The 18,466-nt window shown below is 28.9% G+C and overlaps 1 protein-coding gene across 16 annotated transcripts; it reads right to left on the reverse strand.

The window, feature by feature from the left end:
* Window positions 1-1,121: 1,121 nt before the first annotated feature.
* On the reverse strand, window positions 1,122-17,216 carry Rbcn-3b (WD repeat-containing protein Rbcn-3B). 16 transcript variants are annotated; one of them, XM_072005262.1, is made up of 25 exons: window positions 17,052-17,216; window positions 16,736-16,968; window positions 16,525-16,646; window positions 14,367-14,557; window positions 14,148-14,293; window positions 13,929-13,949; window positions 12,727-12,753; window positions 11,432-11,522; window positions 10,929-11,340; window positions 10,567-10,787; window positions 10,239-10,458; window positions 9,951-10,065; window positions 9,634-9,839; window positions 9,396-9,533; window positions 9,213-9,281; window positions 8,457-8,558; window positions 7,295-7,507; window positions 6,962-7,226; window positions 6,649-6,868; window positions 6,352-6,577; window positions 5,935-6,275; window positions 5,529-5,852; window positions 5,365-5,457; window positions 5,090-5,287; window positions 1,122-4,992 (listed from the first exon to the last, which is right to left on the reverse strand). In XM_072005262.1, the coding sequence occupies exons 1-25, from the start codon at window positions 17,214-17,216 to the stop codon at window positions 4,807-4,809; spliced, it is 4,545 nt and encodes a 1,514-aa protein (XP_071861363.1). In that variant the 3' UTR covers window positions 1,122-4,806. The 16 variants fall into 16 exon arrangements, with proteins under 16 accessions (XP_071861363.1, XP_071861360.1, XP_071861362.1 ...); XM_072005259.1 differs by having other exon boundaries at window positions 11,432-11,519; window positions 16,504-16,646; XM_072005261.1 differs by having other exon boundaries at window positions 5,935-6,260; window positions 16,504-16,646.
* Between the last annotated feature and the right edge of the window lie 1,250 nt (window positions 17,217-18,466).

Genomic DNA, 18,466 nt, shown 5'->3' on the forward strand with positions numbered 1-18,466 from the left:
CGGTGATGCACCCTAGAGACATTAAAGTCACTCACTATTGGTGGTAGAGTGATAATGGATAGTGTCGAATCTCGGCTGGTCGCGCTCAGTATCAGGCAGGACAAGAAACGACAACGTCGTGCATGCTCACAAACGTGACAATATAATAATTGAACTATTTTCAATCTTACAAAACTTATGTCATAATATATACTTAGAGTAATTTTACTATGTTTTGCATAAAATTATTGTATTATATATTTCCATATCATAAAACATTTAAAAAATTTTGAACATTTTTTTATGCGTTTGATATAAAATTTTTTTGATTTACATCATGACTAAGCGTGAACACGTTCGCAATTCAACGTACTTTGCTTTAGTACTTTACTCTAAAAAAAGCGATACACCTCATCAATTAAAATATTTCTGTAACTACGTATGTTAAACAATATTCACAAAAAGTATATTGTATTTTGTGAAGCTTATCGAAAAAGTAATAAATAAAGAGAATTCGTGTTATTCATGTAAAAAGGTTAGGATTTTTGGTTTCAGATGTGTGTGACCTCTACAATCAGTGGACGTTCGTTACTTATAATATGGATCAAGAGACTTTGAACGTGTTCAGAAGCTTTATTTTAAATTTAACTTTAAACGAAGTTTAATTCATTCTCCATTTTTTATACGATATTAATTACTATATACTCAGAATAAGTAATTGCTAAAATTCTTGTTACTTTAATAAAATATATATACATGTAATTTACTGTTAAAACTTTAATTTCAGTTTATAACATCCATTTGTGTAGTATTACATCACTTATAAATATAATGCATCCTCGCTTACGGCTAAAGTATTAACTAAACATGAAATTAAAATTTTATACACAATACTACAGAATATTCATTAAATCTTCTATTTTTCCTCCTGTCCCCTTTTCACGTGATAAAAATGTATTAAAATGTGATTTAGTGAACTTAGAAACTAATGTAAACAGTAATAAGTAGTAGTATTATAAAGATGAGGTATTGTATTCAATGTAAATTCATTTAGAATTAAAAGGACGTGATCTATAGGTATTCTACGACGAAAAAAAAGTAGTTCTAATTAACAAATATGACCATAAATAAAAATAACGAAATAAGTTCTAACAATTTATTTTACGGGGAATTAATTTTATAGAATTATATATAAACTAATATCTCATTTAGTTTGTGAACAGATAGTGCTTTTTTACAAATACAACATTGAACGTTTATTTAAATATTACGTATCATCTCTTCTGTAAAAATTGCTATTATTATAGCTTTCAATTATAGTCTTCTAATCCCAATTAGAGACGTCTGTTGTATCATCTGCAACTTAAGAAATGGATATTTTGGTATTTCCTCAAATATAAAATATCATTTTTTTTCTTTTTTTTCTCTTTTTTTCTCTTTTTTAGTAATTAACGCGACAGCATAAGATTCATCAAGATGAAGATTTTCGTCTTCATATTTTGTGTGTGTGTGTGTGTGTGTGTGTATTATCGGATCTTTAACGCAACGCGTTTTACATTGGATACATTTAAATACATTTAATTATTGCATAACGATTAACAACACGTGCGTCACATTCCTTTTACATTTTAAACATTACCGTTAGAGTTCTTTCACACGGAAATACATGCATCACAATTCGTGATAGATAGTTAGGAAATATTACATGCGCTTACATAAATAGAATCATATCTCCGTGTAAAACAGCTCTTAGTGATGGAATCGAAAGTCACATATAGCATTTAAAATAAACGATAGAATGCATTGAAATAATAAGAAATCCAAATATTTGAAGATAAAAATATGAGACTTTTAGAGATTTATATGTTTTTAAATGTTGTTCCACACACTTCATACAAATACTACATGAACAATCCAACCTTTCCACAAGATTAATACATCGCGTTTAATATTTCGTAAGAATAAGGGAATTTGGAAAAGTTGTTTTATAAAAATTGTAAGATTTTATCGAAAGTTTTTATATAGAAATCTATTTATGTTAAAATCTGGAAATATCGAATATCCATCACTGACAATTATTATTGATTACAAGAGAATGATCGATAAGAATAATAGTTATCGATCATTTTCATTATCGATCCAATTTCATCCAGTCATACGCAGCGCACGATAAAATATAATGTACACATAAATAATTACATAGTTACAATTAGGCATAGTTTGATTTTATATATATACAAGATACATGTATGCGTATGTGTGACGCATTGAAATTGTTTAATTTATCGCGATAGGATATTATGATTGAGAAATGAATCTCGTCATTTTCGTACATGTTTCTAAAACCAACACTCTCTTTCGGCTTCTGCTTACGAGTATTTTGTTTTGGTACCGATTCTAGACACGCCTGCGTGACAAATGCTTGCGGTACAAATGTCTCTTAGCCTTCACAATAATTACGACTCTAATACCTTTTAAGTTTTGTTATCGATAAATATGTTAGTTTCATCTTTCTATTCACTTTTCTGCTGATATTTCAAATAAAAGAAGAGATCAAAACTATTAAAAGTATTCTATAATATCTTTCTTCATATTCTTCATACTCATTGATCAACATTCATTGATAGAAAGCTTAAAATATCGTTAAAAAAAAAAAAAAAAATAATAAAACTTTGCATATTTTTAAAATAGTAACGAATCAACTTAATAAACGCAATATATCACCGATAACAAAAATTTCTAACAAATATGCATTACATTTCGCTTGATTAGCACAATCTCTTCGAAAATTTATTCATGATTTTGTGCGATTTATGATAGGTAACTAAATCGTAACATAAAGATTGTACATACATACAACTGTATACCTCGCTGGACTTGTCACAATATCTGTTATAACTTGAATAATGTTATCAATTTTTAAAACATATACACATATGTATACACGATCATCGTCTATTTACACAGAATATTGTGCAAAATTCATAAAAGTCAATAATCACAATAAATTATACTAAACGAACTTATTATCGTCTATATTCACTATTTATCCATTTTCTCAAGAATGGAGAAAATTTTATTTCACGAGGAAAAATAAAAAAAGAAGCAACACACTTCACATATGGATAATACTTATATATAGATTAGCTTTGATCTTTCAATCGCTTCATTTTAAACGAAATAAATATTACTAATAATTTTCGCGTAGAATATTTATAAAAATCATAAGGTAACTGTAAAATATATCTTGAATTCTGAATAACGGCTTTAAAAATTACTCCCTCTCTCTCTCTCTCACGTGCGCGCGCGCGCGCGCGTGTGTGTGTGTCTAGACTGACTTCTAGGCTTGAACTACAACACGGGCGTTTTATACGGTTCGTCTTGCACGTCCCGTTTTCTCCACCAAAGTTTGAAAATAAAACACGCTGACAATGCGATACAATGATACAATGTTTAGTATCGGTTTAACTACACAACAGTGAAAAGTAAATACGTAATTGAAAAAATGTTCGATATATATTCACTAACGACTATTGCGCTTTTTTCTGTTTTTTAATATTACGCATAGAGTAGTAAGGCATCAAGCCTGTACAAAATTCATTTTTGTATTGAATTAATTCTTCCTGAATACGATGTGTAACCCGTAGCGTGTAAGATGCCTGTAAAACGCTTATCCATTCAAGATCCTGCTTCGGCGGGGAAACGCAATATACAACAAGCAACGTATGAAACGCCCGTGTAGTTCTCTATTCTAGCCTTAGTCCTAAGTACCGAAACATGCGTGATCAATTATTAGTCTCTTTAGGAATTAAATCTCGACGTACATCATTCTAAGATACGGAAATATTTATCTTTCGTTAAGCGGTACAAATTACGCGGACAAATAACACATGTAAAATTTGTAAAACAGGAATTCATTTGAAGCGTTTAATTATACATAAGAAAATTAAATATATGATGTTCATACAAGTTATTATATTGACCTATACGATTCGCTATTGCGTTATGTATATACAAATCTTCAGCAAGAATTCTTTTCTTTTTCTTCTTTATATGTATATATACACAGGTATGTACTTTCAACGCGAGGTTCCAGTTTTTCATGTGGTAACCATCTTTTTATCTATTATATCAGGATTTCAGGAATATGTAATCATGGCTTTGAATAGTATACGCAATAATGTAACATTGCGTAATGTACAGTACAGCACACGTTCACACAAATCCTCATGTAGAAATAACTAACAACATCTATGATATACGTGTGACAGTATGAAAGCGTTTCATCGTATTATTTTACTTTGATCTAAATTCACGAAATTTCAATGAAATACTTTAGTATCTTAACTACATTGTTGGCAATGAAATGATAATGCAGTTAAATTACTAGATAAAAAAAATACTTTTTGTTAAAACCTGATGGCATCAAACTCTCTTGTGTGCTATGAAAACACCAAAATGTAGCATATTCGTGCGCGACCAAGAAATGAAATATTTAAATTATATATATGAAATAAAAAGATAGATAAGTGTAAGAAATTGAAAAGAAAAAACAATTTTTCATACCATACTTGACGATAATCGCTAAGCCATATCCTGCGTCGTGCAATGATAAACTTCATTTGTGTATACTCCATATGATATCCAATTATTTTAGCACTAGTACTATTAAGTACCAATAAGCGCACCAATATTCACGATATCACTTTCGGCTATTTCTTTTGACTAAAACAGTTATTCCATATTTCTGTTATAGGCTGATCCCATTTTATACTGTACTTATCTTTATTCATTCATTATTGGGATAGAAGGGAGCATCTTCACAGTTTAAACATTGAATCGTGTTTCTGATCCATCAGCAAGCATTAGTGTAACTGTTCGATTATTTATCCATATCAATCGAGCTAGTCGCATAGGGTTTAATCGTGCTACATCGTTAATGGGTGCAGTGCTATATGATTTCACACAACGTGTTTGAGAGTTCCCTAGGCCGAACATACCACTACTTGTTTGCTGAGAACATTGAAAATTACTTAAATTAACAATAAAATTGACTAATTGATTAATGTGAGTTACAGCAACATATATAAATAAATAGAGAACATCTTACCTGCCAAAAGCATAATTTATTTTCCGTACAAGAATAACTAACCAGAAACTTGCCTTCAGGTGAAAACGCTAATGCAGTTACAGATGCAACATGCGCAGGTACTGTTTGACATTTAACATTGCCTCGTAATTCATATAAAGCGAGCTGACCATTGCGACTACCTACTGCTATTCTGCGTGTTGCCGGACAATGACTTACCTGAAATAAATAGATGTATTATTATCAGCTAAGTATTTAAAAAATTATATAAACAATATTAACATAACTCAACTTACTTGATTAAATCTACATACTGCTGGAAACACATCATTCAATGGTTTAGTCTTAAGATGACCTGGATCCAAACAATGTAAGATAATATCCATGACCTACAAATATTAATTATTATATTAAATATACAATTATGTTTCAATTTCATAATAATTTGAGTTATTCTCACCTCAACTAAGAGATCGCTCATTTCACTCTGCATTTTATCAATTAATTGTTCAACAATCCTAAGTATTTCTGGTTTTGCCCTAACCAAAACACTTGCACCCATATTTACATTTAATGTTTGCGCATTTTGTTGTAGCGTATTGTATCTAGCTACTTCTCGTGCCATCGTGGTAATAAATGCTGCAGGTCGAGCAGTAGCTATTAAAGTTAAAGCATGCCTTGCTGTACGACAGGTATCAGCTTGAGGTGTAAGCGGAAGGCCATATGTCATATTTGGTACCAATTTATCAGCATCACAACACATTTCTAGCAATCCCAATAATACCTGTATTGGATACATTGACAAATCTTACTTACGCTTATAAATTATATTAGTTATAAGATTAATTTGTTAATACGATTCTCACTTTCGATACGTCAAGATATGGTTCCCAAACAGTGAAACCTCTACCAATGAGATCAATTGCGGCTCTTCGCAATGCCGTATGTAAAGGTAATTTCGGAGAGTGAGGTGCGTGCAACAAGTGCGTGAGTGCCATACTAGTATGCCTGGCAAGATTATTATTTCCTATCCCAAAACCTTCTACAATTGAACTCTTTCGTCTTTGTTCGTTATCTCTTTTCTGATTTGTGGTGGTAACGTCTTGCCCAAATTCTGCACCTATTACCCCTAGTAATACAACTGCTGTCGTCTGCTTTCTTTTTAATTCCGCCACGCTCGATGGTTTCCTAGCTACATTTATTTCTGCTAATGTATGTAAAGAAATTAAATACTTCTTCCAATACTAAAATTATATAAGCGAAATTTTATAATTTATTCTTACCTTCTGCCAGTTCCTCTTCTTCATCTTCCTCCTCCGTATGTGATTCAGATGGCGGAATTGGACTACCTGGAGCTGGTGGACTTTGATTTTGCGATTGTGGTGCAATAGGTTCTTGAGTGCTATACATTGGTAGATATTGTGACCAGCTATCTACAAGTGTTTTCCTTCCTTTTGGACCCATTCTTCCTAATTCAGCAAGTAACAAAGCTTGAGCAGCTTCGCGAATCTAAAATATTATTATTTTGTATAACATTATAAGTTTTATACAATTTTTTATATATATCAGTGCTAACAAACCTCAAGACATTGATGTTGCCATCTGCGAGCCATCATTTCAACTTGAGGCCGTTTAAAAGTCTTAACACTACCTTGTGAAACTATTTTATCGGGCAATAGTACACAGTGTAATGTTGCTAACAGAGACCAACCTTGCTTAATCTGTGCTTGTTGCGCTGTATAAATTTCTTCATTTTCTTCTTCTGCTTTATTCCAATTAACTGTAGATCTATTACCAGGCCTAAGTATATTAAATAAAGTGTAGATAAAATTTTCATTTAATTTTAATTAGACATTTAAAAGGATATGAAAACAAATAATATTAATTACTCGCCTATGCATTTTACGATTTCGTTCTTGTTCAGGTACAAAAGTGGCATTGTTCATTGACATTAAAGTATTTGCTAAAGCTACTACTGCTAATAAATGATTGCTGGTTAATGTGGTAGATAACTCCCAATGTGCCCTTGCTGTGAATGCTCTGGTAAGTCTTTCTTGTCTAACTAATTCTGCTGGTAAACGTTGCTCTAATTGAGTTGCAGGTTCGCCAATTGGTTCCAATTGCATTTGCCAAGTTGGTAATAATAATGACATGTAACCTTCAAAAAATAATATTAATTGAATCATGAGAAGCCACATGCATTTAATAAACTAAATTTGCCCGTACCTCCTTTTGACAATACTCCAAATGAAACAGGAACCATAGGTCTTAATAAACCTAACTTCCCTTCACAAACGCGATCTAAATCTGGATCGATACCCCAAGCATGTAATAAACTTAATATAAGCTGAGCAACTTCCATAGTGGCATTTGGTTCACTAAACGCTCCATTTCGTTTTAAATTGTTTTTCGCAATTTCATTATTATTCCAATTATCGCCTGTAAAAGAATAAAATTTTGTAAATATAATCGCAAATTTATTAATCCTAAATGTACAAAGAAACATTGAAGGAGTAGAATATAACATAAATCTATAACTCAAAGATTGTTTCTACATTCCCACATCAGCATTTTAGATGTAAAAATATTTAAATGAAGAGATATTAAGTGTTTGTTTTAAACGTTTTGATCAATGAGATGTATGAGAAATTTTACAATAATATACAACGACGAAAAGTCTATGAATAAAAACATTAACATATAAAATGTAGCGTGCTATCATCAGAACATGATAAAATATTAATGAAAATGATGAAATAAATGAAATCACGTTTATAATTTATGAAAAAAGTAAGCAAATAATTTTTTAAGCAATTTTTCTTACAAATACACAAAGTTTCGTTTAGAAACTACTTTTCTGATTTTTAATTCTTTACAGTCATACTATGAACTCTGATTTGCCCTATGTAAATAAATACTATAGCGAATTTTAAGTATATTAATTAAGGAAGAAAAAGTAACAAATAATACAATGAAAACAGGAACGTTCGAAGTATAAAATATGATTTACGAAATATAACACCTAACTGTGTGTTTCTTACTTTTAAAAAGTATCTAATTTTCAACTCATTTTTATAAAAATATAACATTATGTATTTACTAAATGATACTACAAATAATTAAACATATTTATGATAAAATCTACAAATGTTTGATTTTTTATCAGTATACAAATACAACAAACCAGGGAAATTAGTAAAACTTTCAATCATTTGTATTTTGGATATTAAAAAAAATACTATAAATTAATATATTTTGTATGGGGGGGGGGGAGAGAGAGAAAATGGAAAGCAGATGACAAATCTAAACTAACAACAAAAATCCATGCCACGTAATTCAACAGTAGAAAGTACAATAATTTTGCCATCTTCCTTAAATCATGGCTAACCTTTGCCGTCGAGAGTCGACGGCTTGAGGCCAACGCTTTCCACCTTGGCCTGAATCTTAGTATGTACGTTCTCTGCGCCCTCCTTCATTTTAGCCAATATACCTACAGAAAGAAATTGGCTTTAGATGCTATAAGTGAGTACACTTTTTCAACATGAATTCTTCTAACTACAACAGTTGAAATGTTGAACATATTATGAAATTTCCTGTAAGTATTGTGCATATGAAATAAATATTCGAAAAGGAAATATATTTGTGTAAATCAATATGCCTAATAGAAAAGAAATACTACCAAGCATTAAGCAAATGAAAAATACAAACAGCTAATTCATGATAATATACTTTCTTTAAATTTTCTTTATTTCTTTAAATTAAGGTTGTATACCTTGTTTAAATTTGTGTTCCTTAATGAATCAATATAAAAAACGTCAATTGATTAAGAGTTTCAATGTAAATATTGAAAATTCAAACAAAATAATATATTGTACTTAAAACAAATGTGTTTTAATAGTAGAATTTTGGATTGAACGTTATATTACATCCAAGAATATATGTATCTGTATGCATCGCAAAACATGTGATTAATATTTTAGTATGCATGAAGACTATATATCGTATTATTTGCATTAAACGTAATATGTGAAATAAGGCCAATATTTTTATATAAAGATCTTGTTAAATTTTTGCTCTATACAAGTATATAAAAAAATTGCATACAAACTACGATTTATAAAATGAAACTATAACAACACAATACCGTGGCGATCCTTCTCCTTTAAAATTCGTTCAACGTCGCCTGCCTTATCCTTGACGCGACCGAAAAAGTCTATAAAGTGGCATGTTTGTGCAAGTTTTTTTTTTATTAATATAGATATCGATTAAATGCTCGAAGTTAGTATTTATATGTATGAACAAATAAAAATATCTCAGACATGTTTACCTGCAATTTTTTTATGAGCATCAGGACTAGCAGACTGTGTAAGTGCTGCAACTTTTTGATACTCAGAGGCTGAAATAAGACCCTGTGCTTCCAAAGAACCAGGTGACATTGCTCCATATTCATCATTAAGTAATTGTACTATGTAGAAAAGAGAACAAATAAATCTAATTTTTAAGTGTCTTTATGTAAAGTATTAACATTTTATATACATTCTTTTTTAAATTAAAAAAGATATTACCTATCAATGCTTCTATGTCAAAAAATAAAATATGACTTTCTGGATCTTTAGGATTACTTCTAAAACCTTGAATCATTAAAGGTGTGCCTTTTGTCTTTATTTGATTTCCATGATCAACTCCTTGTCCACCATGAAGTTGTTGCAATTGATGCAATCCTCTTTGGGTTGCATGTCTTATAGCAGACAGATTTCTATGTCTCAGGCCTCTAAAGAAACAAAACATGAAAAACATAACGAAAAGAAAGAAAATCTTTTAGAGACTTGGTTCTAAAATTTATTCAGTATCCCTATCATTCATTTTGCAAAGTTCCATTTACCTAAAAAAATGTACAGCAGGATTAGCTAAACCTAATTCACCACCAGTAGCAGATCCACCAGACGCAGCGATCGTATTTTCATCGCAAGCATAAAGCACTTCTTCTGCAATAATACCTGTACAGATTTTTATTAAAATTTTACAGGAATAAATTTTGATGTATTAGATGCTAAATAATATATTAGTTGACAAAAATCATAATAGCGAAAATATGATATTTATAATTTATCATTACATTTAAAAATATAAAGATATCATTGGGATATTAAAATTGAAAATTTATATGTACCATGCAATACACGATCTAGATGGCCGGTTTCCATTTGCCATACGTACACAGCTCCGTCTGAACATCCAACTATCATAAAGTCATCCAATGGTCTCCACTTTATCGTAACAACTGGGAATAAGTGCCGAGAAGCAAGAACAACACATTTTCTTTCTGCTAATGATAACAGAGTAACGCTATGATCTGATGCAACGCTGCAAACACACTTCTGTATTCTAGGCTAAAAACAAAACAAAATTATAATTATGTATAATTTGTGAGACAAAAGACAGATATATAATGAAATATTGTTAGTTAATAATGTACTTATAAAAAAAATGGAACGTACACTACAGTTATCAGGTGGTACCATTAATTGTGTAATTTCACCTGCATGGACGCAGAATCTATGAATGAGTGTACCAGCATAAAGATCCCATAAACATACAGCAAAATCAACAGATCCAGAAACGAGATGTGTCCGATCATAACGTGGTGCTGCTCCATGTGGATACAAAAGGCAGTTCACTCGCCCGGAGTGACCCAACAATACTTGGTGAGGAGGCCAATCTATAAACCATCATAATAGAATAAAGAGAAAGAGGTATGATTGAAAGAAATTTATATGAACATCACGATTATAATTATTCAAATTGCCCAGTTGAATGGAAAGAAAAATATTGCTACTTTGAATTAATAAATTTATTGTACCATCATATTGTTGATGATTGCCATGAAGTAATTGAAGCATGACTGTTTGTGTTGCAGGAACAATGATAATACTGCCGTCTTCACGACCGACAACTAAACGACTTTGTTGTGGTAAATATATACTAGCTGTTAATTTTATGCCATGTCCATCCCCACTGTCTAATTGATCTAATATTCCAACTGGTGATGGTTTCATTTCCTCCCAAGCAGTCGTAATACTCGTTTTTACTACTGGTGGTAGTGAAAGTGGAGTTGAACGGTCATTTTGACAAATTTGAGCTAATTGTTGAGTCGTTACTTCTGGAACTGTCCAGAGAACAACTCCTCCACTATCACCACGTAATAAATACTTTAACGTTTTACTTTGTTTTTGAACTGTAACTAGCCGCATTGCTGGTGGACATGATAGAGGCTAAAATGGAAAAAGGAACGTAATAATTAATTACCTTGAAGTGTATAATTTGTAGGAAATTAAAATTGTTAAACACCAATTTTAAACTGACCTTGACTCCAGGTTGCGTCAAAGTGCAGTAGAGATAAGGTTGATCATATTCAACACCGGCGGTATGAAAATTTTTGTTGTCTGCAACGCTACTATACAATAAAAAAATTGCTTTCTTGGAATAATATTATTTCGAATATTAATTCATAATAGATTTTGATATACTATAATTCATAATAGATTTTGATATACTACAATAAATTGCAAACTATAAAATTAAGAATGCTTTGCAATCGATAAATAGTAAATGTTATTTATTGTTTAAAATATTGTTATAAATTGTTTTTTTATTTATTTATTTATTTATTTATTTATTTTAATAACTTAATTTATATTACTTGATTTATTATGCATACCAATAATTAATAATGTCTTTTATAATTTATTTAAATTAGTACGTTACTTGTATTAGTTACATAATAATTTGTTATATGGTAAATGCAGAAATAAAGATTTTTTAGATATATGTATAAATTTATTTATGTAAATATAACTAAATAATATAGCATGGCTTACTAAAACTACATAAGCTGGCATAGCACTATTATATTTTATTGAAATAGTTGTTTCCATTATTTACCTAACTTGTGATATGAAATATTGATACATGTAAAGCAACTTAGGACAGATAAAGATGAAAACATAAGATGAAATGCAGAGAGATATAATACAGCTGTATAATATTTTGGTTTAATGTAAATTTCTATCACATAATCTATATAGATTTTGACAAAAGAATAATTAATTATGAAATATTTGTGCTGGCAATTATGACATAATATAATAAATTATATTTCAATTATAACGTATTTGCATAATTTGAAATTACATATTTATTCTTTATAGTATTTTACGATCATATAGTCATATTACAAAGAACGTTAATCTAAACATAAGGTCAAAACAAACAAAATGTAAGAAAATTCATATAATTTGTTTATTAATTAATTGGTTAACTTTCAATCGGCTTTAATTTGACTCTATGATTAAAAAATATCTGCAAATTACTAATAATAAAATAGAAGATGAATATTGTTACTAATATAGTCATTGATTATATTTTTATGATTTTAAAAAGCACTTCAAATTGCTTTGTATTTATGCATGTAAGAAATTTATAAATATTACACTTCGTTCATCATTTTTAATGGGAATAAGAAATAGGAAAGAAGAAAAGTAAACTTGTAGAAGAGTACTACACGTAGCAAAACAAATATGAAGAACATAAATAAAGAGACAAAACTTGCAATGAAGAATACAAGAAGAAAGTGTGTAACAGAGATAACGCAGGATTACCTGCTAAGAGCCTTGCCCTTCAACTTGCTAGAAGAACACCAGATCCACCGTAGAATGCAGTAGATGTGTGTTATATGAAAAAGACACATCACCGTAAAAACAAGTTATATCACGAATTGTTTGTAACATATGTAAATTACAAATACATATAGTTACAATATACTTAATTACAGCAAAATTATCTTTTTAATATAACTTTTACTTTAATTATTTTTGGTGTTCTTTTCTTTTGCTTTTCGAGAAAACTCAATGAAAACTCTGCTATATTAAAATATAAGTAAACTTTAAAAAAAGATATTCATTCTATCTTTTCATTCACACATATAAAGAACTCTATAGACATTTCATGAAATTTTTTTAGATATAAATGTATATCTATATTTAATTATATTCTTATTAAAGATAAAATATTATTAAGGAAAAGGAATAATAGATATTTTCCAAAGATCAACATTACTACATTTTTACATTTCCTAATTATTTGTAAGAATTATTTTACTTAATCATTAAAATGTTGTCATTAATTTTCATTGTAGTATAGAAAATACATAATTTATATTTCCTATTTGTGATTGAATATGAATGTTCATGGTAAATGAAGTAAAACAATATAAGGGGAACAAATATTAAATGTGCATTGCCAGCAAGTGCGTCTATAAAATAGCATTTAGTTCCAAAAACTGTAAATTAAAGATTCTAATTAATTGAAAAAAATATGTTTGGTTATAAGACCCGTCTATGCATCTAGCAATAAATGAAGTATATTGAAGAAAAAATTATTAACTGCAAATGACATTGGCATCAAAATAGATAACTACATTTCAACCAATTTATATTACATTTTAGTTTAACTATGCTCACAATAATATATTTTGTTTCTTTAAAATATATTATTTCATATATTATAAAGTAAAATAATATAATAAAACAAAATATTTTTCCAAAATATTTCTACCTTTACTACATATAGCTTTTACTTATATACAATTTTTCTTACGTTTCTTAAATTGTAATTGTTGTATTATCGTTTTTGGATTTGTTAGCTATTATATTTGTGTTAGAGTATATAAGTACAAATTAGTATCTAGTGTCATGCTATAAGATTAAGCATCTTTTTTCAATAAATATCTTTTCTTATTAAAACTTGATATGTTAATTCTTATATTAAAGATAATTGGCAATATTAAATTTAGAAGAACTACCTGTCAAGATGTACCAGAATCCTATAAGCAACAAATAAATATTTTATTAAATAAATCTATATTTCAAACTTGTTTTATAATGAATCTTTTGTTTTAGAAATATTTAATGCTTATCATCGTTGATAACTTCTTTGCAACAAGTCCAAAATATGAAATATTAAATATAATAGTAAAAACATAAAATAAGAAGAAAAAAGGATATTCTATTTAAAAACGTACTTAGCTGGTAGTTTATAGAGATAACCACGACCTTCGTCACTCCATAGAATTACTCTATCTGCAGATAAGAAGTCTCCAGCCATCCAACGTTCGCCACAAGGTGCAGTGATTGAACATAGAAGGGAGAAATCACCGGCATCATATATCTAATGTGGATGATATATTAGTAAAAATCAAATTTAAGTAATTTGAGAAACTATAATAATAAATAAGATATACCTGCCAATGTTTAGAGCATACAATTAATACAGTTCTTTGATTATATGGGCAACAAGTCATTGCAAGTGCATTTAAACATCGTATTTGTTTGCTTTCATGTTCATAAAGAGGCTCACTGTTACGATTCTCATGTCCAAGAAGAGTCCACACCTTGACTGTACCAGTCGTCGTTAAGGCCAGCACAACATCATCTTTAAATGAACGGAAGCGTCTGTTGCGCGTTAACTATATCTAAGAGGGTGTCATAGCGTTTTAAGCAAAAGAATTTTTAGTAAGGGCCAATAAAATGACACCTTATAAATGTCATAAACATATGAAAAAATATTAATTTTATACAAAATTATGAAACTTTGTTGTAGTATTGATGAATAAATATGCTAAAAGTAGGAAACACAAACTATTTAAAACAGTTAATAATTTCAACCATAAATGATCAAGCCCCTGTAATATGGTGCTATAATTTCATGCAAAATAAAATGTTTCAAATTAAATTAGACAGTTATCTATAAAGAGATTTTGAGTCATGCCAAATGATCCACAGAGCATCTTAAAAATCTAATCAATAATTATTCATTCCCAGATATAGCATAATTACATAAAGACAAAATACATTAGACTATTAGACATTTTGTATTAGTTGATAGACTCTTATTATTAACTTTTGGAAAGCCAGAAAGTCGCTATAGTGGCTTGAACGTTGGCAAGAGATTTATATAAGACATACCTCATATATGTACATATACCAGTTTTTAGAACAAATCTATTGACTTAAATTTGCTTTGCTGGCCCTCTAAAAGTTTTCAACTTCTAAGATACCGTATATTAACGGATATAATCTTTAAGATTTATGTATATGCACTAAAAACAGATATATCTGATGTGCTAGTATTGTAAAAAATATTCTTGATGAATTACAGTACATGCAAAATTACACTTTTTTATATTATTTACATTCTTTTTCATTCATTGTCAATTCTAGGGATGTACTTAAAAGACTTTTATTCTATAAAATTTATCATTGTAGATATAATATTTTATATAGTAAAATAGTTTTCTTACATATCTTTACTTAAAATTCTAATAGAAAATATGAAAATAGAACTTCATTCTAGTAATCAATAAAATTTTAATCATATGGTATTTTATTGTATAATAAAATACCAGCACTAAAATTTTCATACAAGTGCATTCATTGCATTCAAACACTAAACTTGTTCTAGAAATTATCAGTTTAAATATATACTTACGATAGATATAGTATACCATAAATGATATGAAAGTGATTAATTTAGATAAATGCAATGTATGCCATAATGATTTTGTGAAAGGAAATGCGAATGAAGGAGAGTAGCATAAAAGAAAGGTTTGTTCAAGTATAATGCCTGCTCATTTGATTTTATTATTCTACAAAATGAGAATAAAAAATCAGAGGAGAAAAAAATATGAAAAAAAATGAAAGAGCCTTAACTACCAGTGTAAAAACACTGACATGTCTCCGCATTTGATTCATTAACATGCTGCAACAATGTAATTTTCATTAATTTATAATAATATTTAGATTAACACCGCTAAATAATTCAATATAAGATATATTAGATAATACTATCAATTTGAATGATTAAAAAATACTCTTTACAAAAGAAAAGATATATATATATATATATAAATAGTTAAATGCAAAGTTTTTAATATACCCAAAGCTTTTTTTATTAATTGCTTGAAAAATTAGCAGAAAATTCTAAATCACAAAAAGATAAAAATATCTATGCGTATAAATTTTTATCTTTGTTAATTACTTTACTGAAAAAATATTACAAAATTTATTAAATATTCCAATTGAATAGTATAGTGCACAAAGAATATATATTTTTTTATCGACTTTGTTCGATATCTAAAGGAAACACCTGTTGAGCAGCAAGATAGTATATAAAAAATTAATAGGCCAGGAAATACCAAGCATATTGTACAAATAAATATTGTGCTTAATGTCTAATCGAAACAATTCACTTATATTATAATGAAATAGTATCTCTTTAGAGCAATAAATTTTTGCACAATACAGATTGGTAGAGAAATCAGAGAAAGATAAGGTTGCAATTTATGGTATAAAGCATAGGTGTGATGGAGTGTAACTAACTTGTATGCACGTAGAACCGACCTTTCCGTTTGGCCGGCCGCAAAACGTGCAAAGCACTGATCCAGTCAGGATTAACACGGGAGCTTAAGGTGAATAAAACTTCCAAACTAAAAGGGTCCATTACTAAAACCTCAGGATAGTATCTAAAATTATAAAATGAATATTCTTTGAATCAGAAATTTGTTAAAGAAATGTATATACTGTTTTAAAGTATAATATAATTATGATATACCCCGAACAAAACAATCTAACATCTTCTCCACCGGCAGAGACATAAGGCAACATCTGTGTATGAACACTGGTGAGCTTTACAGCTTCCCTGCATTTTCCATCAACTAAGTCCCATGTACACATTTCCCCACTTTCACTGCTACTGACAATATAATTTTGTTCCATAATAACACTTGCTCGACTCAGGCACATTATTGGAGCAGTATGGCCAACAAGTAAACATCTTGGACTCATCTTAATATGTTATTAATAACATAATCATTTAATGCTAATATTAATATTTCTGAAACTTAATTAAAATGTAATTATACATTTACCTTCAATGTTTCAGGGTCTACTTGCCACAAACATATCTGGCCATCATAACATCCTGTTACTAATGTTTTTTGGTCTCGAGACAAATAGATACAGGAAACACAATGAGTTGGAGCTATGCGACCCCATAAAACTATGGGTACTACTAAGCTTGTGCCCGCTGTCATTTTAAAAATTCAACCTACAATTTATTACAAACTATATTAAGTAAAAATTAATACTGAAATATCTACTTAATTAACTTATTATTTTAGCAAACATAGTCATTGTAACATTGAACACAAAGTTGGAATATAACGAATATAATCAATATAAAATTAAATGAAATCTTTAAACAACTTATTTATATTTTGTAAACGTAATTAAAATGAACTCTTGTCTTTTTTGATATAATTATACATAACATTATGTGTAACAAATTATTAACATATTTTAATGAAAATAATTCTGTAATGATAATATATCATCTTAATATCCTTTAGAAGTATTCCAAGTTTGATTGAAGATATAAGAAATTTTCATATCCGTAGTAATATTTAAATGCTATAAATGTAAAACATATTACAAACATAGATACAACTATTTAATTTTGAACTTTAAAACTATTACAAATTTTCACAAATTTATATTTAATAATTATTTTCGTTACATGTTCTATTTCGGAATAAATTCATTTACTCATATGTTAAAACAAAATGTGTTATATTTTTATTTAATATAATTATTGTAAACGATATAAAGGAACGCAACTTAATTTTTAAATAAGTCATTGTGATATAAATGCACAGCATATTAATTTTTTCAGTTAGTAAAAGAAGAAGTTCTTGTTTTGATAATATAAAAACACAATACACATAGGCTATGCATAAATATATGTTTTATTTTGTAAAACTATAAGGATGAAAATTGTTAAATCTACGACATATGCTCCACTGACATAGATGTTATAAAATAACAATAATTCAAAGAAACAATTTAAAGGAAGTCGTTAAATGACAATGCAATCAAGTAATCACGTAATAAATGAATGACAAAACCTTATTATAAAGTACTCAAAGAATAATCAGTATTATATTAATATTAATAACAAATATTTTCATTGATAGCAAGTGAATTCTTCGTCCATAGCAAAAAGGGTTTGACAAGCATCTACCATAAAGGCCATCGTTATAACGCGATACATTAAGTCCTCGAAGAAAACCTATTAAAAGCAATTAGAGGCGTCTGCTATATCACGTTCACGAGATGTCACTGACAATTTGTAAGGTTCTAATTTTATCGCGTTTATATGCAATTATTTTAACAAATCAACATGTATTCTATGTAAAATGACATAGATATATTTACCGAAAATACTGAATATTAATGACAACAGCTCCAAACGTCGTAACTGGCGATATATGCCAAAAATCATACA

This window comes from Bombus fervidus, chromosome 6 (genome assembly GCF_041682495.2).
Source record: "Bombus fervidus isolate BK054 chromosome 6, iyBomFerv1, whole genome shotgun sequence".
Taxonomy (NCBI): domain Eukaryota; kingdom Metazoa; phylum Arthropoda; class Insecta; order Hymenoptera; family Apidae; genus Bombus; species Bombus fervidus.

What these genes read in the sequence shown, in the direction of transcription:
- Rbcn-3b (XM_072005258.1), bottom strand. Translation starts at nt 17,216, where the DNA reads ATGACAGCGGGCACAAGCTTAGTAGTACCCATAGTTTTATGGGGTCGC. An exon ending in TCGGTTCTACGTGCATACAA is followed by an intron (nt 14,558 to 16,503) that starts GTTAGTTACACT and finishes GTTCATTTAAAG; the next exon opens with ATGATGTTGTGCTGGCCTTA. An exon ending in TGGAGTATTGTCAAAAGGAG is followed by an intron (nt 7,227 to 7,294) that starts GTACGGGCAAAT and finishes TATTTTTTGAAG; the next exon opens with GTTACATGTCATTATTATTA.